The 27,587-nt window shown below is 43.7% G+C and overlaps 1 protein-coding gene and 1 long non-coding RNA gene across 2 annotated transcripts in view; both read right to left on the bottom strand.

Annotated features, from left to right (window-relative positions):
* PRR5L (proline rich 5 like) overlaps positions 1–13,563 on the bottom strand; it is a 44,211-nt gene extending 30,648 nt beyond the window's left edge. The window contains exons 1-2 of the mRNA XM_075030934.1: positions 13,115–13,563; positions 1,090–1,363 (exon numbers count right to left, since the gene is read on the bottom strand). Of these exons, the coding sequence (XP_074887035.1) occupies positions 1,090–1,259 (170 nt within the window). The 5' untranslated portion in view covers positions 1,260–1,363; positions 13,115–13,563. The remainder of the gene's footprint in view (positions 1–1,089; positions 1,364–13,114) is intronic.
* An 8,603-nt stretch (positions 13,564–22,166) lies between these two features.
* On the bottom strand, positions 22,167–27,381 carry LOC142032471 (uncharacterized). Its single transcript, XR_012650839.1, has 3 exons — positions 27,292–27,381; positions 23,341–23,430; positions 22,167–22,318 (listed from the first exon to the last, which is right to left on the bottom strand). It is a non-coding gene; the product is annotated as an uncharacterized LOC142032471 (long non-coding RNA).
* Between the last annotated feature and the right edge of the window lie 206 nt (positions 27,382–27,587).

The raw sequence follows: 27,587 nt of genomic DNA, 5'->3' as shown, positions 1-27,587 counted from the left end.
TCACACCAGGTACCTCTTTAACACGACTGTTCTGGGGATCTCTGCTGTGTGCTGCAGGCTAGTTGCTATGAGCAGACATAGATTTTTGGCACTATCTGCCAAACACATCACATTGCATTCTGCAGGGACGCTAGCAGGACCTGGCTGTGCTGCAAGATGTTCTGCAGCCAGCATCATGGCAGTCAGACCCAACTTTAAGCCCCGTTAATGCTCGTAAGGTGCTCTTGGAGGATCTTCTAACTCATACTTCTCTCACCAGCACAGAGGAAGTCATCAAGTGACTGCATACAAGATGGTTTAGCAGGTCTAAAGGCTTGCCATGGCTAACAACAGGAGGTGCCTTTCGCTTAAAGGGTATTCCCTTTGGTGGGCCAGTTATGGCATCTGCACGGCTTCATGGACCACAGTTCACTATCCTGGCACAAGACTGCCATGTTTTTGCCAGGCTACTTTCATGTGACATTAGTAAGCTGAGCTAGGTCAGCAAGAGAAAGGGGTCTGCAGAGCATGGAGCTGGTGCAAGGTGGCAGAATGGAATGTGGGAATACCCGCTTTTGATAGCAGCAGACCGTTAGATCGGATCAGGACATCTCACTCTTCATCCTACACGTTGTTTTTCCAGTTGCCATTGCTGCATGACACACACTGTAGACAGGATTGGGCTGTCAATAGGAAATACTGGTAGCAGCCACAAGCTTAGCAGTTGTCAGAGGAACTTGACTGTGGTAAGAGCTTCATAATATGCAAATAAATGCCTGCTGTGCATTAAGAAACTGGCCTTTGTTACAGTACTAGAAATGTGTTTTCCTAAATGGTACTTAGAAGGTGCAGCTGTTAACAAAGAGCAATTCTGCTTTACTTCAAGACAGTACCTCTGAACAATGTTGGCCAAAAATCAGGCTGAGCACTACGAGGTCTAATTTTTTCACCTCCACGGAGGCTTTGAATGCCGGCAAAGCTCGGGCATGCTAAAAATTCATGTGTGCTTACAAAGGGATAAGCTTAGCCGTAAACGGTCTGAAGCACAAGGATGGGACAGACGCGGGGCTGCTGCGGGGTGAGGGCTCAGCCAGGGTCAGTCCTGCTCACCTGTTCCAGGCAGAGTTGGAGCTGAGCTGCAGAGCCTGCCGGGCTGCCTGGAACCGCGGGAGGTCACTAAGGACCGGGGAGCTCATGAAGCGAGGTCGGGGCCTTCTGAACGAACCCATCTTGAGGAGCTGGAGACCGAAGGACGGAGCTACGGTAAAGCCTCCGGTCATAGGGTCAGGTGGAGTGGAGCAGGGCCGTCAGAAAATCTCTTCTCTTGAAGGTCCAAGCGTCAATCTCAGTGGTGTCAACAAGTCTTCAAACCCGAGGAGTCAGCCTGCAGCAAAAGCAAAGGGTCAGCCTTGGACTAGCAGTTCGCTGCAGCGTCAGGTTGTGACACGGACACGCATTGCAAGATGATGAAGGAACTGAAGCAGTCCCACAAAGCAAAAAGAAAGGAAAAGGGCGAGACAGAGAAGGAAGGGGAGAAAATATCCTAGCCTGTTAACAGCAAATTTGTGCAAATCTTCTTCAACAGCAGCCCCCTTTCCCATCTTGCCCCTTAAATAATGACCCAACACAGCCAGCCAGAAACACAAGCATGGTCTCTCTTTCCATTTCAATTAGCAGAGATGCAACAGAGGTGCCTAAACTCTTCTGCCAGAGGCACTTTACAAATATCTTTAAATACAGTTAGCCATTCAGCATGTATAAAATAGTAGACACTGGAGAAAGACAAAAGAAAACTATTTCACCAGAAAGGAGCAAAAGATGAACAATAGAGAAAAGATAAACAAACACAGTGCTTTTTTTTTTTTTTTTTTTTTTTTGAGAAGTGTTGTGCAAGGGAATAAACCCACTCGTTATCAGCCCATTACAAAAAGGATACAATAGGGAGCTTCTGCAAAAAAGGTCTGACAACCAGATATTTTAAGAGTAAGCAGGATTTTTGTTTGTTTTGTTTTCTACAGAATGAGAAGTAATTGCTAGGCCAAATACGAAATGCCCGTGTTTTCCACTCTGATCATCATCTCCATATAGATGAATATGTAGCCCCAAGTAAACCACAGAAATAGAAGAAGTTAGTGTGGATAAAAACCACACAAAAAAAAACCTTTGGCAAAGCTTCTGTACTTCGAAATCTTCCCACTTCAGACGAATACAAGCAGTAGATGTAGTTGGCAGTTTGGAGAATGGAGATGTGGAAGAAAGGAGGGGAAAAAAAACCCAAACAAAAAAGTTGTGTAACTGAACCACAAGCAAAAGATGTAAAGCAAAATCTTCTCTTTCCCACTACATCTTCAGCATGAGGTGAAAAGAGAGATGATCAGCCAAAGAAATGTCGTGTATCTGCAGAGCCCTTCTAATTTGACTAGTCCTCGGCTTCAGGAAACTCTTTCCACTCCCCAAACCGTAACTAACTCTTTTACATGCAAGAGAACAGCTTTCTCCCCACCTGGCCAGCCCCATTTCACGCTGAGCTCACTTTGCTACCCTGACTCTGCATGGCCTTGTCAGATTCTGATTGACCACCACGAAGCTCTCGCAAGCCCTTGCTGTGCCACGGACACTGCGCGCCCCGCAGCCAAGGAAGTTAAAGGAGAAAACACCTCATTTTTTAGGCACTGAAACAGACGGAACTATCATTCTTGGTGCTATTCAAGAAATAAATACGCTTGTTATTCCCCTACAAGCTAAATACAGTTTGCACAGATCTTTGTGGAACTGGAACACGGCTAGAAGTGCAACTTTTTTTCTGTCTTTAGACAACTCCTGGCTGTCTTTAAAGATGACAAAGCCCAGAGAGTCTTTCATGACACGAGCTTAGCCTTGACTGTTCTTGCTTGAAAGGGCAGCAATCTGTTGATCCTGTACCTGTTTGGTTACAATTTAAATTAAAAAAAAAAAAAAGTCATAACTTTTAGAAATTAAGAATAAATTTAAACTAATACAACCAAATCAGCAGGGTCTTCTGTGCGCATTTTGAAATAACAGTCCATTTGACATTGCCCACACATTTTCAATCTACCAGCAATTTCTCTATTGGCAATTGTAACCACATCAGAAATCATCAGAGGAAAAAAGCTACAGCACCTTGGGGAGTCGAGGGCAGGCTTTTCTCACAACATACCAAAAGGTGTCTGGGAGACAAAGCATAAGTATAACAGATGTTTCTGTTGCAGAACAAGTGCTTGTGCCAAAGTTTGTCGTCTCCAAGTTCCAAAGCCGACAGCATGAGGAGCTGAGTGACAGCTCACTTCTCCCAGCAGTGCAGTAAAATGTCTAGCTTAACAATTTTTTTACACAGGGAAAAGAGCATATATTTTTGAGAGCTATAAAATGTAATACAACTGTTACTTTAGATCAGTTGTAGGCATTTAACAGAACTAGAAAGCAGTGGTTAAGATGCTTGTGCTAGCCCACAAGCCTCCTCCTATCACTAGTCCAGGTGCCGTAAGTGCGTAGAAGTATCTCTCTATCTAGCAATGAAATCATTTTATAAAGCTGCATTTATATTAATTCAAGTCAGATTAAGTTGCAAGGGGAAAGCTTAAATTCAGAAATGTAAATCGGGAGAACAACCTCTGTGCCTTAATAGCCATATATTTCAAGTTCATGTAGGAAATTCTTTGGCCCGTTCTGTGCAAGCGGTAAAACACCACAATCAGGAATGTCTCTCCTGAGCTTGGGCTATGGAGTTACAAGACTGATTCCACAGCAGCAGAACCATGGCATAACACAGGGTCCCACAGGCATATTTCCTGAACACTTCTTACCAAGGGAACGTGCTTGTTTCTGCTCACAGAAGCATACACATTGTTTTCCTTAATCTCTGTTAAATTCACCCAGACAGATAATAACAAGCCCTTGTTTGCAAAGGGCAGATAAGACACCCCTCTTGCCCCTTCCTGCCCCAAGCCCAGTCTGCAATCCCATGTTACTATCAAGTGAAGCTTAATTCAGGTTCTCATCAGGAATTTAAGACAAGATCTTCAGCTTTAGGACCAGATTCAGAGGCTTATGTTCATTTCTTCAGGATTCAAAGATACAAATCTCTCCTATCTTATCTAAAATGGTAGCTGTTAAATGGCAGGCACAGCAAACTGTTACTCTGAAGGCAGGCTAGCTACCAAATGGTATCCAAACATAACTGATCCTCATGTTATCAGAACTGAAAGTGCCAACATTTGTGAGAAGGACCATCCTCTCGCCATGCACACAGCCTATCTAAACTATTTTCAGAGTTTCATAAAGCTTGAAGTACCAGAGCATTTACTAGAAAATGGACTTTTGGCACAAGTAGTTTGCAGATCCTGTACCCCTGAAGGTACAACAAAGCACCCAAACTCAACCAAACACTTCCATCAGACTTGATTTTCCTCTCACAGCAACTAGTTTCCACTGATAGTTTTCCCCAAAGCAAGTCACCCTTGTAAATACTGCCTCATTTTTGCAGGGAATTTGCGATAGCTGTTTGTTGGCAATGTCCATGGTGTGCACTCTGCAGCGTGCCATTTTTTGGCTTTTTACTGAGAGAAACTACCCTTGTGACAAGAAAGAAATTAACATAGTTATAGGTTAGTAAGAAGCCCTCATGGTATTCAGGCTATTTTAGCTATTGGGAATGAACAGCATTTAGCAAAATGCTGAGTACAGCAAGGAACAACTTCCCTCTTCAGTTTGCCGTGAAAACTCTCCTAGAATTACACAGAAATATTCAGAAACAGGCATTGTCCTTCCAGAGGCCTTCAGTCCAAACTCCCTCACATCCACAGTCTCCCCTTCCTAAGATTAAAGTGTTTTAGAAGGCTACAAAATAAAACCTACGTCTAATAATCACAGTCCTATTGATATATCAACACAGAACTAGAAAAAGCTTTACAGAGGAGCAATTATTATTTTTCCCCTTTTATACAGAGTGAAGGCAGACACCAGGGTGCAGCGTGTTCTAGCCACCAAGCAACACTCTCACCGTTGATTATAAAAGGCACAAAGACCTGGAAACTGAAGTGCAGCAAATGCATAAGAGAGACAGCCACACCGAGATAATCTCTCACTGCCACATGCTTTAGCTGCTGGGGCAATGCTTTATGTGGCATCAGGGCATTTCAAACTGCTGATATCCTAAAACATTCCCCGGTCTCCTCATCTCACTTAATGACCCTGTGCGTCTTTTTTGGCAAGAAGCTTGTCGTAAGTCAGAGAGATAGGTATTGCTCTTCCTTCCCTTCCAGCTGTCCTACCCCCTGGCCTTTTTTCTCCTCTTATCCTTGATTATCATCTCAAAAGCCAGTTATCAAAACCCTCTAGATTTCTAACAAGGGAGACGCGTCATCTGTGTAAAACCCAGGTCTCCGAGAGAGCAAACTCTTCAGAGCTGGAAGTCAATGGTCTCCATGGCGGGAGCGAAGCAGGACGATGAGTCAATCCGACAACAATGTAATTTCATCCACTTGTAATTCATCACATCTGAGTAAACATTTTGAGGATTAATCTGAATCTTTAAAGAGAACAATAAAGCATGGCGACAAATCCTTTTCCAACACACATAGATACAGGCATTTATGAAAACATTACAGTCATCAAGCTAGGAATTTTCTATTATTTGTTTTCTGTTAGCCATGAAAACCAACAGAGAAATCATTATAAAATCATTTCATGAAAAGACCTTTCCCTCCCAACAGAGCATAATATGTCTGTCTGGAGGAAAAGCAAGATCAGGCAATATACCTAGAGATATCTCTCTCTCTCTCTCCTAAAGAAAGAATAACCCAAAGAAAAAGTTGGCAGCAATTCCTCCAAATTATGAATCTTCATAATAATCTTGGGCCAAACAAACAAAAAGCCCATGGTAACTGAGATTTAACAAAAGAACAGACCTTTTTAAATTCCTCTGATGACTTCTCTGCAAGACTTAGAGCAACAGGCGCTAATGGAAGTGATGGGGCAGCAAAACTAAAACTGGTTTTGTTTCTTAGAGGAAAACTTGCACCAACACTACTTACACCAAATTCACACCAAAAAGCCACATGTCAAAAAGTAACTTCAAGCCAGATGGCAAGGGGGGGGAAGGGAGAGTGGAGGAATCCCAGGATCCTCAATTCATCCAAACAAGCATTTCCCAGGCCTCCCGAAACAGAGCAACAGACAATGAGGGGTTATCCAGATATAAGTGACGTTTTGCCATTTAAACTTTTTTAGTGGTAAAAACACAGGCCCTTCATGAAGAAATATATCCACTTGCCCATTTTCCTCTCCTTTATATGCTTTGTGCAATCGTGACATTGATGACCTATGACCATAAAATACACAAACTGGATACTGCAACATGGACCAGAATTTTTTTTAATGATTCTGGGTGTGGAAGAAGCATAATCTTAAGAAAAATCTCCCACTGTACTAGGCCTACAGTCTCATAATAAGCAGTTTCATCCTACCTCAGACACAAAAACTATGCAGAGAACCATCTAGATTCTCCTTCCAGCCCAGTAAATCCTTAACAAAATATGTGATTGGCAAAATCCTTGAGTCAAGTTCAACTGACAAGATCTGAAGACACTATTTCTGACAAAACACCCTCATTTATTTGCTACAGAGCCGTACTGAGAAGTGGGAAAGCAGCCCACAACCTGTAACTTCAAGTCTTTTAGGTCATCACAACTACACATGCACATGCATGAACTTAGTTTATATTCTAAGAAAACACAGACAGCATTTGCCACTGTTAATTTCACAGTATATTCAGTTCCTCTTATAGCACCCAATTGCTCAGTTTCTTAAAAATAAACAAGGCCTTCTTTTCAGAAGGAGAGAAGATGATCAAATTGAGATTTATTCAATAACTAACAAAGGTCCCTTCTGGTTAACATTGATCAGAAGCCTGTGTCTTAGATATATGTCAGAAGTTACTGAAACTGAGAGTGTCAAAAATTTTGGAGGCGCTCTGGGGTCCAATCTCGAGGCATGCTCCTTCCTATACCTCATCCTTTCATGCCTTCATGCCCTTGGAAATCTGACTTGTGAAAAGTTTAGTGCTTAAGCCACAGCCCATCAAAACCAACAGGAATCTAAATATTAGTCTTAATATGGTTTGAGTCAAGCCCTGAAACACCAAGGAAAAGTGCAGATACTTTCTCTTGTGAGCAGCCCCTCCCGTGAGGACCAGTATATCCTCAGGTGTGCTCACACTCGCGCCAGGAGCACGGCCCACGCTAAGAGACGTTCCCAATTCAGCAAGGCGAATGGAAGCGTGCAAGACCAGTCTGCAGGTCTGACAATCTCTTCAGCGGGAACGGTTCACATTGCAGACTTTAAAAAGACAGCTTCATCTACCCGCGTAGTCACGCCACTTGTTTCCGAAACCCCACTGACAAAACCAGCTCAGAAATTTTGCAAGGGGAAACCCTGGGGATGCTACAATCAGGGACCGCAGGCCACAGGCGCAGGCAGGGGCCGTGCCCCCGCTCCTCGGCGCAAGGGCAGGATCCAGGTGGGAAGAAGGACGGCATTCCACCAGCACCTCATTCAGCTGCGCCCCAGATGCCGTCCCACGGCAGAACGCGAGGCCGTTCCTCAAGCCCTCCGCGCGGGTTACACGCCGGCCGGCGAACGCAGGACTTCAGCCAGCCGAAGCGCATTACCCAGCACCACGCACCTTCACCAAACAAAAACACCCCTCTAGGATAAACCTAATGAAGTTTTTCTAATTCTTCCGCACAGCTGGAGAGAACAAGGATTCGTCTGATCTACCTCTCCTTTCCAAAGCTGACTCAACACCAAAAGCTGTCAATTTTTTAAGTTATTATTCTTTTGCTGGGCTACCCCACCACGAAGGCAGCGACTTGGTGCCCCATAAATAGTCTGGAGATGTTCTGCTGGCCTCACCTATCCTTAATTACACTTGATAGAATTTAATTATTGAGCTGAAGTATGTAGAAGAAGCAACATCGACAGAATATGGGAAAACAGCCCTCTCAAAACAAATTGTTGACACTCTGGTATGCACCCATATATCCAACAATTTTACTGCTGCTCTTTGACTACTCAAAAGAAGATCTTACCTTCCCCATCTCCACAAATGAGACCTCAGGATCCTTGCTTTCCTCCCCCATCTTTTGCATATTCCCTTTTCAAACTGGACCCACATCATGCCTTTATTCACAATACATCTCAAACAAATTCACAAACAGATCTTACTTGGCTTTGATAGCAGAGCTGTGTAACAGTTGAAAAGAAACTCAGTGGTTTCCACTTAGTTATGCTTTGAGTTGCTGAGGTTAAAGCAAACCTGAAACTCAAAGTGAAACTCTGCTTAGAGTGAGAGGAAATGTATGAGAAGAGGAGGGGGAAAAACCTGTGCTTATATCCCACCATGGTCTGAGAAGCATCTCTGTAATTCAGAGAACACTGCAACCCCTTTGGAGTTGACAGCCGGGTAGAAGTAAGACTGCTGTTTCACATCTGTATACATGATAGTACAATTCCTCATAAAAAAGTGTAAGAAGTCAGTAATGGCACAGAGCGAGCCAGTTCAATGTGAAAAGAGATCAGGAACATACAGAAAAATAAATACTTTGTAATATAGTAGTAGCATCTAAGACAACAAAGTTATTTTGCTCCCTACCACAGGTTTTCTGTGCTATTTCAAAAACATTACTTAATTCTTTGGACTCACATCATACAGAAATGGAGAAAATTGTTATGGCTATTAAAAGGCGCCACATGTTTGCAAAACACTCTGAAATGCTTGGGTGGAGAATACCTCATTAGAATCACTTAGCTGATCAGTATGAAGCTAGAGACAAATCTGAATTAGATGCACAAACAACTGATTTAATCTGGTTGAAACAAATTGTATTCCCTGTATAAGCAACTACCACACCAAAATCCTAGCTATGAAAGGCAAGAAGCAAAAACGTAGTGGAGTTTCAGAAACATAAAACTGTTGGACTGGATTGGGACTGAAAAAATAGACTCACCTCTTTGGTTAAATAAAGAACCCCATCCAATAGAGGGGAGGAAGGGATAAGAGGGGGAAAAGTGGAGATATATCAGCATTTTCTGATTAACTGAAAGCATTAGGGTTTTTTAGGCATTCCATAAAGTTGTATCCATGACAGCTACAGTAACCATCCTTTCAAAATGAACTCAGTGCAGAGCTGTCCCAATCCGCAGCAGCTAGCATGGATTTTTTTAAGCATCAAGCTCATCTGTATCCCTCTTTTGAGTTTCGTCCACCAAGACATAGCTCACCTCAGACGGCAGAGTTAAAATCACTGTTGCTTTGTCTCCAATTCTATTAGCAAGGCTTTACTCAAGCTGTTACACTCTAAAAACCGCAACTGATTTAATAGGAAAGTAGCAGTCCAAGGAGGTCAGGCACCCAATTCGGTGGCCTATGTTATTCCCAGGCCTACCAGTCTTTAACTCTGTTGATTACTGGAATGACTTTTAATCAGTACAGCTACATAGGAACAAGCCATAGCATGAAAACAAGAAAAAAAGATGACACATGCCTAAATAGTTATTTCCTTCCACTGTCAGGAATAGCATTTAATAGATGCGCTAGTAGATGCATCCTTCCTGGAGCAAAACAGGCCAGGAATGTATCACTTGGATGACACAAACATCAGTAAGCTATCAAACTTTTTGCTGTAGACAAGACCTTTGCATTGAATTGACAAATGTGTTTTCGAACCCAGAAACTAACTCAGCAGCTTCAACCTGTTTCCAGTAACTCCCAAGTAGCATCTGCTGCAAAATTCAGGAAATATGTGTATAAACTCATTCAAAACAAACGACAACGTACCTTGAACAGTCTGTAGAGATCACAGCAGTTTTGCTGAGCATATGGAGAAGCTGTTGGCTTGTATTTAAAAGGAATAAAAGCCATAGCTGCTCAACAAGTAAACTGTTCATATTTGCTAGTTAACATGAACAGCAGAACTAAACCAGTCCTCCTCTCTTGCATCACGCTCCCTTCTGAATTTCACACACACAGGAGGGGACAACTCCCAACAAGAGCCCTTCCTCCAGCATGGGCTCTAAAAACATTTTCACAAAGCTCAGAGAAACTTTGTCCTTTTAGACCTTTCCTTCCTTGGTCAAATGTGGTGAAATTCATAAACTAATTCATAAAGTTACAAGAGGGGAACAGATAAGGGAGAGCCACAGGGATGCTTTCTTAAAGATGCCAGGCAGAAGCATGGCGGGGGGGGGGGGCGGTGTGAGAACACAGTTTCAGAAGTAAAAAAGTCATATCAGTCTAAATGTAATGACATGCTTAGTTTTCCAGGAACGTTAATCAGAAAGCATGCAGGATACACTTCATCAAAATCAAACAAAATGCCAACAACTACAATTACTTTAGGAACTATTTCTGCTGCAACTAGAATGATTATCATCTTTGTGCTTTCTTGCACTTCATACTTACTCCTTTTTGTTTGTTTTTTGTTTCCACATTCCTGTTGTTGTTATTAAAAACATAAGTTTACCCCCCATTTTTAACCCTGGGGCTACAAAACATGGGAGTTAAGTAGCCTGCTTATACATCACAGCCCACCCTCAGCCAGCTCTAGCATAACCAGGTTTTTGCTGGGTGCAATCTTCCGTCTTCTGAGTTGCACTTAGCCCCATCTCATGTAGTAAGAATGAGTTGTTATGCCCTACTGAATAAGCCCTGGAACCCAGCACATAGTTAGTCAGTATATATTTATGCTTGAATTCACATCAGCAGAAACAATGAGTACAAAAGGACATACATTATGGGGAAAAAAACCCACAAATACTACAGGCGTCTAGAAAAGTCACATATGAAAACTGAACTTGTTGAAAATGAGTTACAAAAAGGATACGATTCTAGTACTTATTTGCCTGCTACTTCTAAGCCCTGATGCATTCAAGTCCCATTCCTCCACTCTTTCCATAAGAATGAAAGCTACATCTACTTATTTCTCAATAAAAGGTTAAATATCTCACCTATTCTATGTCTTTGGTTGCTAGAAATTTAAGGAATTGAAATTCTTCCAAAAGGGATTCAGGAGTCAGTAAACACTACCTGTGTTCAGCTGAACTTTGAAAGTGAACGTTGGAAGTCTTATCAGGGCCTCAACTGACATCAGACAGCCTATAAACACACTGCATTAAAGTAATTACAAAGAATTTTATCTTGAAGGCTGAAGACAAATGTGAAACTGTCACCTTAATTCTGCTGTAAAAATGCCAGAGGAAATACTGCTATTAAATTGACATAGCTAAAAAGAGTCCCATGTGGGCTTGAGTGTGCTTGAGCTTCCCTTCCCACCCTTGGCACTGCCAACTTGCAGGTACCATCCACGTAGAACCCAGTGCAAGGCAGCGTACCTGACTTGACAGCTATTTCAATGAGAGATTCAGGACACCCCTGTCATAGACAACCACAGAATAATCCACCTCTGGAAAACCATCTTCCTAGCTTCACCAAGAAGCAGCTTTTTTCAGTCCAAGTCCAAGAATTTTCCTCCCTCCGATATGTTATAGAAGTCCATGGCACTAAAATCTTAGCAAGAATGCCATACGTTGTTTATGAACTGTGTATCAAGAGCGTACATTGTCTTAGATTACTGTGAAATTTTCATTTACTTGGGAAGGGAAGCCTGCTTTTTCTTGTGTTTTGGAACACAGGAGAATCATATTTTCTCTTTTTAGTTCAGTACTTTGGTAGCACTTTTAAGCTCATGAATCTCTTACACATTACAGCTAAAAGAAAAGTCGCAAACCTTCTGCGGGAATCTCTCAGCACTCTGCACCCTATGTGACAGGTCAATCAGTCACAATGGTCTCTCTTGGCTGTAAAAAATATAAATAGCTTTAATAAGAGAAATTGAATCTAGGCAGCAAAAAAAAATGCAAGTGCTTTTACATCACGATTGTCCACTTACCTACACAGAAATACCGTTAGATTTGGGTTACTACCACGGATCATGCTCCCAAACCTAACGTCCTTCCCACTGCTGTAAAATAGATGGCATAACTTACTGCGCCTATTTTTAACTATAGTTCATTTTTTGTCACCAAAATGCTAGCAAAGTTCTTCACAGGGGTCAGCGGGCAGGATTTTACCCCTAGCTAGGTGGTTTCCTAGTTTCAGGAAAGTCGGTTTATCAGGAGAGCACAAGGTCTTGTCTCTGCTGATTTGTCTATACCCTTAGGGACTACTGCACAGTTGGACCATGGCATCTGTTTTAGAAAAAAACCTACGTAGCCTACACATCAGCTTCTGCACCCGGTGCACGCTGCCTCACCGTGAAATAAGATCTACAGGTATATACATTAAATAGGTGTGCACATACAGCACTATATGCAAGATGTAAATGGCTCTTACACACTGATCCAGGTACCAATGAGTTCTGCGTGACTGAAACCTTCCATACCACAAAACTGCAGCATTGCCTATAAATACGCTCAGCACTTGCTGCTGACAAACAAAAAAATCCCTCCAGCTGAGACAGCCCACTTCCATGAACGAATCATCATATGACTGGAAAAGGCAGAAGAAAAAAGAAAAAAAATAGCTGTGCTTTGGACTAGTCTTTTCAGGCCAGAGAGGCAGGGGCTGCGTTGGCTGGGTCACCGCTGGCACGATGCGTGGCGGTGGCTGATGTCCCACCGAGAAGGTGGCCGGGGCGGGTTTGGCAGTTGAAGGAACCAAAAAGCAGATTATGGCCACGAAAATAGAAAGCCCTGTAAATATTCCCGGGGCAGAGAGGCTCTGAGCGCTCGTCAGGGAAACGCGAGTGGCATCCCCACGGGGGAGAGGCCCGAGGGAAGGGGGAAAGGGACGGAGCTCCACTTTTTTAAGCGGGCAGCCTGCTACTCACGGCTGTCGTCTCCTTTTGCCGCGGCTACGTGCTAATCCGGTTTATTTCGAGAAAGAGGGGAGAAAACCCTCTCTCCCTTCATCCCCGGTTTCGGAATTGTTGCGTCTCCCGGGGAGGGGGGAAAAGGCTCAGCCCGAGACATCTGGTTTGGAAATGACTCACTCGGCAGCGCTGCGGAGCCGGAGGGTCTATTTTTACTATTTTTATTTTTTTTTAAATGGAGAACTTACCCAGGTTTTATGCCTGCTCTCGGCTTCAGAGGCACCGCCGGGCGAGGGGAGCCGGCTCAGCCCGCTCCCTTCCGCAAGCCTCCCCCGGAGAAACATCCCCTTCGCCCTCCCCGCCGGCTCCGCGGGCAGGGGCGGACGCGAAAAGCCCCGCGGCCGCGCAACCCTCCCCGGCGGGGGCGGCGGCCCGACCGCGCCGGGCTGCGGGGGGACGGGCGGCTGCCGGGGGCTGGGCTCGCCCCTCCGCGCCGCGATCCGGCCAAATTTGCCACCGGCCGGCCGGGAGTTTACACTTCCCGGCTGCCGGCAGCCTTTATGGGTTGTTTTCTTTTTTTTTTTTTTTAAAGAAGCTGCCTCTGGCTGGCTCCGCCCAGCAGGGACAAAAGGCGGCCTGGTGGGGGCAGCGGGGGATGCCTGCCTGCTGCCGCAGTCAGGAAGTTTGAGTTCTCCTGACCTTTAGCCAAAGGAGGGGAAGGGAGAAGGATGGAGGAGCTCCGGAGGCCTGGCCCCGGCCGCCTCCCCAGCCGCGGGCTGATGGACCTGGTGCGGGAAATGCCGGAGCTGCCGCCGGGCTGGCTCGGGGAGCGGGATTCGCCTTCGCACCGAGCTCCAGATGAAGAACCCGGGTCGTCGTGGGCAATAAAACGTGCGGGGCGGGGGAAGGGCAGACGTGCCGTTTAAAGAGAGGGCTTACTTTATTTTGATCGCAGGGTTCGAGGCTCTGCCGGCCGTTTTGCTCTCTTCAGCTGTCGCAGTCTGCAGCAGGTATCAGACAGGAAACTGCTGAAAAAAAAAAATTCACCGTAATTCGGGGTCCTCGAGGAGATTAGAAAGCCACAATTAGTTGCAATCAGCCAGTGATCGCGTCAAACCTGTAACTCAGATTTTTGGAGAGCTACTCGTTGATGTAGAGCACTGACATTTTGAAGTGCTTAAAGGAGAGGGACCAAATCTGTAAAACAGGATCGTTTTCTCTTAACAGCTTAAGAGGCTTTTGTGAATTAGTTTACGGGTGGTACCCCTGATGCTTGGTAACCCAGTGCACCACTTGTTAAAAGAGAACTCAAATCGTAACTTTACAACTGAGTTGCACCTGGTCTTAAATTGAGAAAAGCTGGTGCTACTCTGGAACCAGTATGTTAATCCATCAGCCCGTGCTGAGATCCTGTAACACTTTTAAGTTGTTCTGTAGATTTCTGTAGCAAGCTTACGTTAGAACACTTGCCGTATGTGTTTGTAGGAGAGATATTCTCATGTCTCTCTTCCTCCTTTTCTATCTCTAGATGTGTAAAACAAAGACTCACTGAGGTCCTGTGAACATTCCCTGCTGCCCATTGCTACTACTGGTTATACAAATAGGATTTACTGGTATGAACATGAAATCAGTACCTGGGGCCTGCAGACAGGACTTTACTGCAAGCTATACGAACACATACAGAAACACGTTTCCTGTCCCAGACTGATGTGGCACATGATGAGAGTTGACACCTATTCAGCACATAAAATTTTAGTGCATCTCTTAATCTACTAACAATTAAAAGTGCATATTGTCATTCATTCTGCAGCTGCTTTTCAAGCCAACAGTTACTAATTTTTTAGAGACAACATTGCTGAAGTAGAGTTTGAGCAGTGGTCTCAGTCTGTGGCTCATGATATAGCCTGGAAGCGACTGCCACTATGGGTAGTTTGGCTGCAGAAGCAAGAATGTGATTTATTGTAGTTGAACTGTTTGTTCTCCATGCGCCAGCAAACATCCTAAGGAATTTGCAGGTGAAGAGAATGGTGACCTGACATACCTGGTGACGTGGCATGCTCCATCAGAGAGAAATTCTCAGGTTTTCTAAAAAAAAAAAAAACCAAACCCCAGCACACAAGCTGGCATCTTTCCCCAAATTTTAACTCACATGTTCATGAATCAAAACTTGACAATACGTTTCAGGTGTGGGACAAATCCTTGCACATGCAGAGTTGTGGATCTCCAGTTTTACAAGGGGGAAGCCGTTCGCCATACCCATGTGGTTCTAGCTTCAGAACTACCACTGAGGGTACAACAGAGACTTACTGTGACCATCCTGATGTGTGGCTGGACTCCCGCTTGTGGGAGAAAAGGGAGGAAAGAGCTGAAAAGATCCCTGCCACGGCACTGGGAAGAAGGGGGGTCCTCTATGATTTCCTCATTAGGAAGGAGTGAGGCTTCTGTGGAAAGGAAAGAGTCCTTGTCATTGGCAGTGAGGGCCCCCGGTTATCTTACGCAGGAGCACAGGTACTGGGAAGGCTTTAATATGTGGCAAGGGCAGGCAAGACAGACAATTAGAAACATTAGCCCAGCAGAGACTTAGGTGGGATTCATTTTACCTAACTTTAGCTATCTGAGATTACGCAAAACACACCTACCTTTCAAAGTTAGGTAAGGTAAATCCTGCCTTAAAGCTTGCCTGAGTGGAATAAGGTTGCAGTGAAAGGGCTCTGAAAAGAAAAGAGTTATGTTTAGATTGACAGATGGGAAAAATGACCTTTAATAGGTCCCTTTTCCCTTTTAGCTTTGGTTAGAGCAAAAAGAGAAGAATACTGTTTCCAAAGAAAGCTCCTTGCCTTACACAGACAAGTGATAATTTACAGGCGTCTGCTTTCGGCACCGAAGCCAATACATGGTGCAAATGCTTTGTGTGAGAGGAGTCGACTCTTCTGTGGCCTTGTTCAAGTCTACAGCATCATCTCGGAAAAACAAAAAGCCGGCAAATTGACAACACCAACGATGTCACTACAGACATTTGTATAATAAATGGATATGTAAAAAAGAGCTACAGCCTTAATTTTGTTTTTGACACTCTGCCTCAACACCACACATCCTCTCTGCAGCACACTCTATAGCAAGACAGCCCTGAGCACACACACGTCCTGCTCTCACACAGCCTGGTGTTCAATAAGAGCCAAACCACAAGAGTTGTGACTAACAGATGTGACCTTTTATTGGTTTGCTTTATAATGCACTTGATGATGGGATGAATCCACAACATACCGCCTTTGCTTTGGCTCTGTGATCCAACAGGTCTTCAGCATCACGCGCTTCCCAGAAATGAGTTCTGGGAAAAGACCCACAAGTGTGGTCTCTGATCAGGCCAATGAGGAGAGTCATCATTTCTGAAGAGCATCCCTAATTCTGGCACTAATTTTCAAAGAGCTGAGGGTTGCAGCTGAACTAGGTGAAGAGCTCACCGTCCTTCAGTTTATTCTTATCCTATCCACCAAAGATCTCTTTCCCTTTCCCTCTGCTGGGAGAGCATGTATTCACTCCAGCTGTCCAATGAAAAAGAGAGAGAGGGCACACAAGCAAGTGAGAAAAATTTGACTTCAACTAAAGTGGATGATTTTGACAGCAGAGGATTTGGAAGTAGCTATGCTTGCAGTTACCTTGCAGATTCTAGCAAGGAGTGTGGGGCAGAGAGCTGGGGATAAGCTGGGAGCTGCAACCTCCTCTCCCAGCTCAGACAGTGAGGACGACAAGTCTGGTAGTCCTCAGTGGCATTGTGCAAATTATTTAACAATGTGGTTCACCTTTCTTTTGGGGCTGTAGTGAGAAAATTCCATGTGTTGGTGATGCTATGAAGCTTAAACGACTCCTGCAAAAAGAACAAAAAAGTTTAATTTTTTCTTTAGTTGTCTTTCAGTGTTCATTTTTATGGTTTCAATCTTGGGGAGGGGAGCGGAAGGGAGGGTAACACCTCCAAGCTGTGGGATTGAGGGTACATTATTCTATTAATTTTACAAGTCAAAGCTCTGGTACAAATGATATTCAGGAAACAAAATGTAATTCCACAGGGGAAAATGCAGCTATACTGCATCTGGTGAAAAATAATTCAGATCACAGCTATTCATTGGGAAGAAGGATTCTCAGAAGCTGTAACACTGAAAGAGACCTAAAATAGCAGGAGAGCAGACAGTAAATTAGACATGCCTGTAATTTGAGATGACAGGAGGGGGAAAAAAACCAGAAACAAGAAAACAATGGGATAGTAGAGTTCATAAACAGAAACTGTAACAAAGGCCTCTGTTAGTGGTATTGTAGCATAAACCCCCTGGAATACTGCATTCAGTCCTGAACATCGTCTCATCAAAAAGACATCAGCAAACATAAAGGAATTAATTTTTTAAAAAAGTAAAAGTGATGAGGATTGATTTAGAGACGCTGTCATAGGAGCTGAAAGAGCTAAGTACAGCTGTGCATGGCGTGCAGGACACAAAGCTATGAAAAGTAGGCAACGTGGGAGAACAACTATTTAGGTTTGCAGAAGTGAGAGCATTATTATTGTGAGGAAGGAGAAAGTAGGATGAAATGAGACAAAAGGATGAGGATGAGTACTGTTACAATGGCTTGGCTGCAAGATCCACTGCCTGGTGGAGCAGTTGCTCCAGGAGACTTCTTGCGGTATTTTAAGTAAGCACAATGCTAGTGTTTCTCCCGTAGCCTACCAAGCACAGTGGGCTAGCTGATCTTTTACAGAGGAATTTTCCATCTCTAATTTCTGTGTTTCTAAAGCTTCCTCCTCTGTAGAGCACTGTTTGTCACGTCAGTGGCAAACCTCTGAGAAGACAAACAAACAGCCCACAGGGAGAGAAAATCTCAATGAAGAAAAGAACTAAAGCATGTTTGTGTGTGATAGTTTACAGTCACACCATAAATCATAGCCATGCAAAGGCAGTTGCAACCAGTCTTCCTTATATTGGCCTCTGCTAGAAACCATAAATCAAATTTCCAAAGGACACAAGCAAGCAGAACAGACCCTTCTTCCCATCCTCCTGCTTTAATTCTTCCCATCCCATTCCTGACTTGATTTGTCTCTCCAGCATCCTCATCTGCTCCATCTCCCTCTTGTCTTTCATCCCCAAGGTCAGTAAACCAAATGTTTAAATTCATTACTTGGAATCCTATACATCCATCCTAAACCCTCTCCAATCTAGTTTCTATACCTTAGGCATCAGAGCGGTACGTCACATTTTCTAAATACCATGTTTCTGTCAATCCTCAGAGCAGTTCCCACCTTCTCTGGCACGTCAGCCATTTTTGAAGCACATGGATGTCCTTTTGCCTTCTGTTTTCCCTGATGGTCTTCTTGTGCTTTCTTCTACCTCCTTAATTGCTTTATCACTGTATCCTCCTTCAGCTTCCTAAGGGAAGGCTTTTTCTTTTGGTCGCTTCTCCTTCATCTTGTCTCCAGGTAATTTCACATATACAGAAATAGTTTAACTACTAGTGCATGGTTGTACTCTCTACTCCAGTCCCATCTCTTCCTTCTCCAGTCTACTATTCTATACTATAAATTACACACACACCCCTATACACATTTATTTGGACATTGTTTTTAACTGAGACCTTGCTTTCTCTAGGTCCTCATATTCAGGCAATGTCTAAATTTTGCAGATACTTTCTGTGTGTCTTCTTTCAAATAATATCCTTCCTTACCCACAGAGCAATATATCTCAGCCTGACTTTAGTCACTTCTTATTAAAATTACTGTGATATCTTTTCCTCCACCTTTCAAAAATATAATTTTCACTCATCAATATGCAGAACAGTGCTACAAATGTCCTTGCCTTTGCCTCTCATATTGAAAGCAATACCTTTTACTTCCCATCCCTATCTTGGCCCGTCCTTCTCTACTTAAGCATCACAGCTCTCAGCCTGTCTTTGTGTTACTGCATTTTCTCACATCGTAGTTTCGCTGAAATTAGGTGTGATTGCCACTGAAAAAGGCCACCTCACACTCACACTGGCTTTGGCAATTAGCTCTGCCCAGCACTGTCCCTCCCTTGTGCCACCAAGTATCTGACTGCACAGCAAATTGGATCGGGAAGACAAACACGGTTACAAAAGTGACACCACCCTTACTCCCCACGGGGAGCTTGGCCTGACTCTGTTCTGTCGAAGGCATTGGAAAAAGGCAATTTGACCTGCTGTTGTGTGAATCACACAGTGATACCAGCCTAAAAGCCCAGGAGAACCTCAGTGTGAGGAAAGCCCCGAAAGCAGAACTGCAAGGTTCTCTGCTGCGTGCGCTGCCTTGTTGTGAGCCTGCTCCATGGGGCTGACTTTCAGATCACTCAGGATCTGTAGGCTGTGCCAGTAAAGAGGTCAACGCAGTAGGTAATTTTGGCAAGGTGACCAACGGCTCGGTTACCAGCTGGGGAGAGGGCTGATATTTCATGTATCAGCTGTCTGCTGGCAACAACTTTGGGTTATATTGTCTTTCAAAGCCGCACACCCAAAAGAGTATGCACGGGCCATAAGACATCTTTCTTCTGGCAAACCAAGTGAATCACTAGGTGTTAGATGACTCTTACTGGTGAAAGGATGCCAAATCACACTGTTCTAATTACAGGAGGTTTCTAAGGTGCCTTCCTTTATTCATCCCTGACTTGCTGTGGTTCATCTGTTGGTTTTCAGTCTGTCTTTTTTTCACTTGCTACACCTCACTTGCTGACCATGCTATGCTCTGCAGGAAAGAAGCACTCCGACACAGTGAAAGCCACTACCAGGGGCAGAGCTCTCTTAGTGAGAAAAAACAGGCTTTCCTCCTTAAAATACCTAAATGCATTCAGCACCATCACTTTGATGCACCTCTCGGAGCCAGCTGAAGTCAACAGATCTGCATAGATGCAGCAGAAGGGCATGTTCACCTCCTGAGCTGACTCACATAAGAAACAGTTTAGTCAGGGGCCAAGCAGAAATCATGTGTCGCACCAGAAGTCATCACAGTGGCTCTGCCTATATTTATATTCCGAAAGAACGCGGGGGAGACTTGAACCCTCCAGGCTGTCCCACAGTTGGTGGGATGAGGAGCAGACATGACTTTTCTCCTTGGAGCAGGTTTCTCATTTGTTGTTGTGTGGCATATGCCACTGATTTGGCGCAGTCGCTGACAACTTAGCCTCACCTCCCAGGGGTGACCCTGCCTTCCTTGATAAAAGGAGGAACAACAGAACGCAGCAGGGTGCCATAGTCTGAATTTATGGGTTTACAGCTTGGTGCTTATTTACTCATCCGCCCTTGACTCCCACGGTAAATGCCAGGTCATTTCTTCCAGATGTAGCAGTGCTGAGGTTGAGCCAAACTGGAAGATGCCTTTAGTGGCTAAAGGATCTTATTTTCTCTGTCCAGGAATGGTGTTGTGCCGTGGGGGAGAAGGCTGGGGGGTGTCAGGGAGGACAAGAAAACCCTCGGCCATTCAGAGAAAGGAACCGGCAGAGTTAGTGAGTTATAACTCTGTAACTATATCCCTCTTTCTTGACCAGTTAAACTCCTTGAACGGATGCTGTTATCTGGCATAGGAGTGTCAGTGACTTCTGTCACAGAAGTGTTGTATACAGTGAGACTATACTATAGGATTAAACTAGAGAGGCTCGGTGGACAAATGGGGGCATTTGAAAGGTGGACTGCATTTGAATATACAGAGTAAGACTGAGATGCAAACATCCAGAATATGCACAGCTTCTGATAATTATGTGGATGGTAAAGTGAAGAACAGCTTTATGGAGTGATCCTCCATGTTATCAGATGCCTCTGATCCCAAATTATCTGTTGTTATCAGATAGACCCTTTGTAACACAAAGGCACCATAAAGTGGGAAGAAGAATATAAGATGCTAAAAGTGCTGCTTAAATGAAGGTGCAGACTGTGTATCAATCTTTTGCATAGGATGAGTTTTTGCAAGCCAGTAGGGCCTGTGCACTTGTGGAATTCAGCTTGTGATTGCCAGAATAAATGTATTTAACTAGAGAATCCCATATGTACGTGTCCATATTGCTTTCGAGCCATACTGTATGGTGGCCAAATGGCTGTGTGTACAGACACGTTCTCCTCCAGTGAGCTAACACGGGTGCTTGAACACCAGCTGTGGAGTCTGTGTCTAGGGCTCTGCATTTGTGTGGAAGAGAGTCATATCCTAACTGTGCCAATATGAAACTGGGCAAATTGGTTTGACACATCTCCAATTCTCAGAATTTTTCTCAGTCTCTCAGGTTTTTGATTTATTTTCAAAAACTCTCCACAGAGACCGTTCTTTATAAGGAACTTTCCAGTCTTGCCTGGCAGAAGGGTATTTCAGCCAGTCATAAAGGAAATCCAAGATTTTGTGTGGGTATATGTGTGGTACCAACGCACTGGAACAGACACAGGGCCAACACTTGGGCTTTGCAACCAAAAAAATTCAACAAATAAAACAGCCTGCCTCTTCTCCTTCCCTCCCTCTCACCCTCCCTCCCTTCCCCACTGTTTACACACCTTGCTGAAACATATGAAATCAAAACGGCAAAACCATTCCAAGTAAATGGTAATTTACTCTGGGTTATTACTCACCAGATCCATGTGCACCATGCCCTGGGCAGGTGTCCTCACTCACATCCTCCCTCTGCAACAGAAAGTGCATCTGCCAGGTCATGGCTAAGGAAAGGCACAGTCCCGAACTGTGGAAAAAAATAGCTTTAATGAGACCTCAGTAAAGCAATGCCTGGGCTAACACTGCATTACATCATGGGCCAGGTCTACCAAATGAGGCACACGTGCAAAGAGCAACAGACTGTGCTGTTCACCTGCAGCTGGGGGACTCTGTACTAGGCTGCACCTAGCACACGGTGTTGCTCAGTGAGGGAGAGGTGATGTTCAGGCCCGGGCAGGGGATTTTGGAAGTGCAAGGCAAAAGAAAGTGCAGCTACATGTCATCTGACAGATCCATTTTCACCACGAATGATCAACCTGTTTAAAAATGAGTAGTTCTACCACTGAGAGATGCTTACTTAGTCTAATTGTACAATTGTTATAAGCAACTGGAAATAGGAAACCTGTCTGATTGCATAAATCTCAGCTCAGGCAGGCTAGCAGGGCCCCCAGCTGGCTTGCATTTGGTTACGAGGCAATGTAACATATTAATGGCCAGAATGGGTCCCTTCAGCTCAGTTTTCCATCTCCACCAGTAGTCAGAAGTAGATGCTTTGGCTGGACCATAGGAACAGGAAAAGCATACGGAAAGGTGGTCATCTCCAACGCTATTTTTACCTGTATTAGCCAAGTTAAAGCTAGCAAGAGGTGCTCCCTGCACTTCAACCACTCCTTCTCTACAGTTGCAGATGTGTTTGAATTTATTTTCACATCTGTGTTTTCCAAAGAGATGTCTTGCTGGGGACAACTCCATGACGCAAGGATGGCACACGTTCCTGGGAGGAGGCGAAGAAAAATAACTGGGTTAACAGGAGTTAAGCTATGTTGCTGCTAAATACGTAGCCACAGCCTGAACTGCAAAGTCAATGAAGTCAATTCTAACTAGACATAATCTGATTCCATATCATCCCCTTCTCTACACACAGTGGTCATAAAACCAACCAAAAAAAGTCTATGTAAATTTAAGCAATGAAATCTTCTGTCACCTCCATTACCCTTGAAAAAGACATTTTGCTGACATAGAGGTATTTTTTTCATCTAATGAAAGCTGCAGTGTGCAGCAGCGCTCAGGGGAATAACAGTCTGCATGCACAGGATACAGACTGCCTGCACCTACCTTCTTGCATGAGCCTGGCAGCAGGGAAAAGAGGGCAGAAAGAACCAAGATTAACAGCTCACCCAGGAAGTTGTGGATTCTTGTAGCTGCAATGCATTATTACCACTACAATGAGCTTCCAGTGTTTACTGTACACATACAGATTGTAATGCAAGGAGATGGGCTGTCTGAATAAATAAACAGAAAAGGCCAGGGTCCAAGTCTGACTGAACAATAGACTGGGGAGAATGCAAGCCTCCTCTCTAGCAGGACTTCCCTACAGGAAACCCAACTCGTAATAAAATCCTCCTGTATCCTGTGCCCTAGTCTGGGGGTGTTGACTCAGTTCCAGCTAATCATGTAGATAGTATTTGCAGAAGGAGGTGAGTGCAGGCTGCTGGATGCAACCAAGAAAGTACTGTGGAAGAAACCTCCCTGCTGTAGATGGGAGGAGAGTTGGCTTCAGCATTTTGAGCGAGGTTCATCTGTTCAAGTCCCCCCAAATGTGACTGCTTCTTTAGTCAAGTCACTGACCACGTGTCAGACCTAAAAAATTCAAAACTCCTCTCCTGCCTCCTTATCTTGAGAAATGGGAATGGTTGTCCAAACAGCCATTCTCATGACTCCAGCAGAAGGAGATTTTTAGACTCTGAAGCTTCCACTTCAAAATTTCTGGTGTTTTGCTCAGTACTGGAGGCTTACCTGTTTGGATTAGTGAGTCTTCTGAACACGAAGCTTCTCTTCAATGTATGAAAAACTAAGGCATCCATTTTTCAAACTGTGGCTTTTAAGCTGGCCAAGAGAAAGAGAGAGTTGGGACAGGAAGCTTCTAACTGAGAATCAATATCCAAGCCCAAACCTGGGCCATAAGAAAAGCAGTTATCAACCTTTCGTATTTAACAAGCCAAATAGTTTTCGGGGGGGGGGGGGGGGGGGGGGGGGGGGGAAGTGTGGAGTCTCTGGAACATGTTATATACTACTAGTGTTTGTCAATTAGGAGCTCAGTAAATAAAGCACCTGACATCTAGTTAATAAAATGCTGTGATTTTAGGAAAATTAAACTACATGTTATAATCACAGCCATTTTAACTGGAGTACTGATCCTGCTCGCTGGCTTCCAACAGTCAGAAGTCACCAAGTATTCCATTGCCTGTACTCTTGTATTTTATGGATCGATAGTGGTTCATAGTGCACAGATTGATTGAAATGATTGACACTGTTTCGGAACTTGTGATAGTGGTCTTGAAAATCAAGGTAGTTAGGATCTCTGCATACTTTAGTGTTTTTTAATATGCTGCATAATCATATCCGAAACTGGTTAGGTCATTATACTTGCCTTTACAAAACCAAGGTAGAGCCCTTTTTTGGCAAAGAAATGAGGTATTTTCACCTCTTTTAGCAGGACTTGGAAGAAACTATTCCTATTTTTACATTTCCTGTTCCAGGAAGGAAAGAGGGGGTTTTAATTTTTTTTAATTTTTTTTTTTACTACAGACTTTTCTTTCTTAGTTGAATCAAATCTGAATCAGTGGTGATACTGAAAGAGTTATGCTTCCTGTTTGCTTCTGCTTAAGAAAAAAAGTTCCAGTGTGAACTGTTGAAAATGCATCATATTTTTCTCTAACCAATTAACATCCCACTTTCTCCAAACAATTTTAACATTTACTTATCAATGAAAGTCCTTACATTAACCAGTATCTCAAATGCCTTTCCTTTTAGAAATGCAGACAGGAAAAATATCAGGGATGCTATGAGTATGCTTTTTGCTCTACTGTAGAAATAATTTTTCTCTAGGATTTCTGCTCCTGCCTCAGTTTACTGAGGTAGAACATTTCCAGACTATATTTCCCAATGAAATGTAGCTGGGAGGATCTCAAGTACTTAAAAATCACATTGAATCTTATCATAAAAGCAGAGGCAAATGCGAGTCCAAATCCAATTTGGGTTGCAATATGCTGATTTTTACTTAGGACATGGGATTCTTTATGCAAGTCCCCTTTTTTCCCCCCTCTTCCTGTATTTATGTTGTAATTTTGTGTGCTGACTCAGCTGACACATTCCACTCTAGAAGTGGCTGCATTTTCAGCAACAATTGAAGTGTTTACCAGTTATGTAAGTTGTGAAATATTTTAGAAGCTATAGAATAAAATAACATCTTTTCCTCACCATTATCAGTACATTTACAGCAATGACATGTCACTTGCAGTGGTACTGTGTAAGCACTAATTCACTAATGATCGTAGTCTATGGAGAAGCAAAAATTTCACTCGGTCCATTTCATATATGGAGACAATGAAAGAAAAAATTAGGAGCCTGATTTTCAGTAGGTCCTCTCAACTCCTCTTAAAAAAATCAGGTAAGGTTACATCTGCATGGTGAGGTCAAGCAGACCAAGAATCTGTAGAGGAGATGCTCTACAGACACAGTTGATGCTGAGGATCTGACGTGCACACTCTGCATGTTCCAGTTTTTTTTCAATTCAAACCAACTTCATTTGGGTCCCCTGGACTGAAAGTCTTTTGGCGTCTGAGCACGTTAGGTGCACTTCTGGAGAACATTTTCCAGTTTAATTTTACTCAACAGAATCTAGTCCCTGCACTTCAAAATCAGCCCCTGATGCAAAACGAAACACAGGCAATAGAGATGATCAGGAGATTTGCATCAGAAGTGCAGTTCTGATCTGAACTAAAACACTGATGGAGACACATCATAAGTATCACTGGCAGGACTGCTGTAATGGTCATACTCTGTCCCAGATTTACCTTACTTCACTACGCATTACAACCACAATGCAGAGAAAAGGCATAACAGACTGACACATCGTTCTGCTGTTTCCAAATTGGTATATGAGGTCTTACTTTTAGGCACATCTCCTGAGGTATAAAGTAACTATACTTATCTAAACTACAACAGTTTGAATCTGAAGATATGAGAATTCATTCTGCTTCATTTCCAGACGTGCTGATTCAGAACAGTTGGTGACACAAGGCCACATCCTACCAAAAACCTGTGTTTGTGTTGATTTAAGCAGTATTTTTACTGGTGGAAGCAATTTTTCCTGAAAATAGTGCTTCAGCTCCATGGTATTTGTGTCACTGCATAATGAAGTTGCATAACGTTACATCACTGTGTATTAGCAAGATACCACAACATGAGGATTCAGGCAGCAATGCTGCCATGTAGCAGTGGCATGAAGAGTTACAGGTGAAAGTGGAGAATCCTTTAAGGCATGGTTTACACCACTGTATTTACATTGCCTTTTGTAATCACAGGTTTTTACAGTATGTGGATACACTGAAACTATAAAGTCAGCCACCAACATCCAGCCTTTCTGTTGCATGCATAAATTCTCCTCCTGAGCTGACACAAATCCTCAGCAAACATATAGTTGCCAGAGGAACACTCTAACAATAAAACCATGTCTGCAGTTGTCTTCCCTGAGCTCCTGTTCCCCAGGTAATGGCTCTTCTGCTGATACAATCTGTCACAGTGAGGATGCACTGCCACAGCCTGGGTAAAAGCAACCAAGTACCTCAATGATAGGGCAACATCAGTAACTATAAGCCAAGGAATGACTTCCTAGGGTTCATGTTAGACTCGCAGTCATTGGGTTTACCCTTCAACTAAGAATTTTGTAACCACATCAGAAGATGTTTTTAACAGAGAAACACTGGGGAGCCTGGTTTAAACAACAGCTATCAAAACAAACCAAAACAAATTCTAGATTCAGCCGCATAATTTTTTAAGGCTGTGACACTCCTCAGTAACCCTTTGATTCAGTCTCTGGTACCATGAGGCACCATGCATCAGTTGATGCTGATCTGTGGCATTGTACAATACTGTCATTGTGGGGACAAGGAATGAAGTCGGATTGTTTGCCGGATATACCAGTCAGTAGGAAACAAAACAACAAGCACACCAAAGCTTGGGTGCTCTTCTTGGCATGGCAAAAGATTCAGATAACATATCAGACCACATATCTTGGGTGCCAGGATTAAATACAGCATGTCCTAAGAGGCTGGGGTTTTTGCAAGATCCATTCTGCAGTTTACTGAGAGGAAAAGACCATAAATCACCATAGCCATAAAATGTTCTGAATTTTTTTAAAAAAATCAATTAAATTAAATTAATAAGAATCAATGGGGTACTTAGTTATATAAGCACAAAAACTTTATGCTTTCAGAAGTAAGCAGCCAACGCAGAGTACAGTTCCCATCTCTGCCAGCTGCCTCTGCCCCCCTTGCCCAGCGCGGTGGCCTGCCACCAGTTGCCCACGACACCCACTCCTGTTGTTACCCTTCCCTCCTCCGAACGAGACCTGCCAAATCTCACGTGCTGAGCATGAGAATCGCACCACTGACAGCTCCCTCCTGCCACGCCACAGCTCAGTTCGCACCTCACGTGCTCACAGCGTCACAGCCACTGCTCTGCATCCCTTGCAGAAGCAGAGCTGCTGGGCACAGCACGGCGCAGCTGTGTGACCCAGGACAGTGCTGCCTGCAGCACCGCAGAAAGGCGTATGGAAAATGTTTTTGTTTGTTTTCAACTCCAAACAGCACCTCTCTCATGCTTACTGCTCCATGCCTGTCACCATCACAGAGTTAGGGTCCCTACAGCTCTGAAAATACACTTAACACTTTTATCTTGGTGTACCTTGTTGTTTCCAGTCTGTTCCATTTCTTAATCAGGAGGGAACTTGTGCTGACTCCTTTAGGAGAATAGCAACGTGGACATCAAAGGCTGTCAGAGACTAAAATGAAAAGAAATATTTAAGTTTTGGCCAAATCTGGCTTTGGGCTTTCTTAGTGAAAGTATAGGTCTCCTGAGCCTTGTGGGATAAGGGAAGAGCAACTGACATCATCTATGTGGACTTGTGCAAACCACTTGATACCATCTCACACAACACCCTTGTCTCTAAAATGGAAAGATGTGGATTTGACAGGTGGACC

The sequence above is a fragment of the Buteo buteo genome, chromosome 6, assembly GCF_964188355.1.
Source record: "Buteo buteo chromosome 6, bButBut1.hap1.1, whole genome shotgun sequence".
In the NCBI taxonomy this organism is placed as follows: Eukaryota; Metazoa; Chordata; class Aves; order Accipitriformes; family Accipitridae; genus Buteo; species Buteo buteo.
The sequence above is the reverse complement of the archived record's forward strand: the minus strand, read 5'-3'. Positions and strand labels throughout refer to the sequence as shown.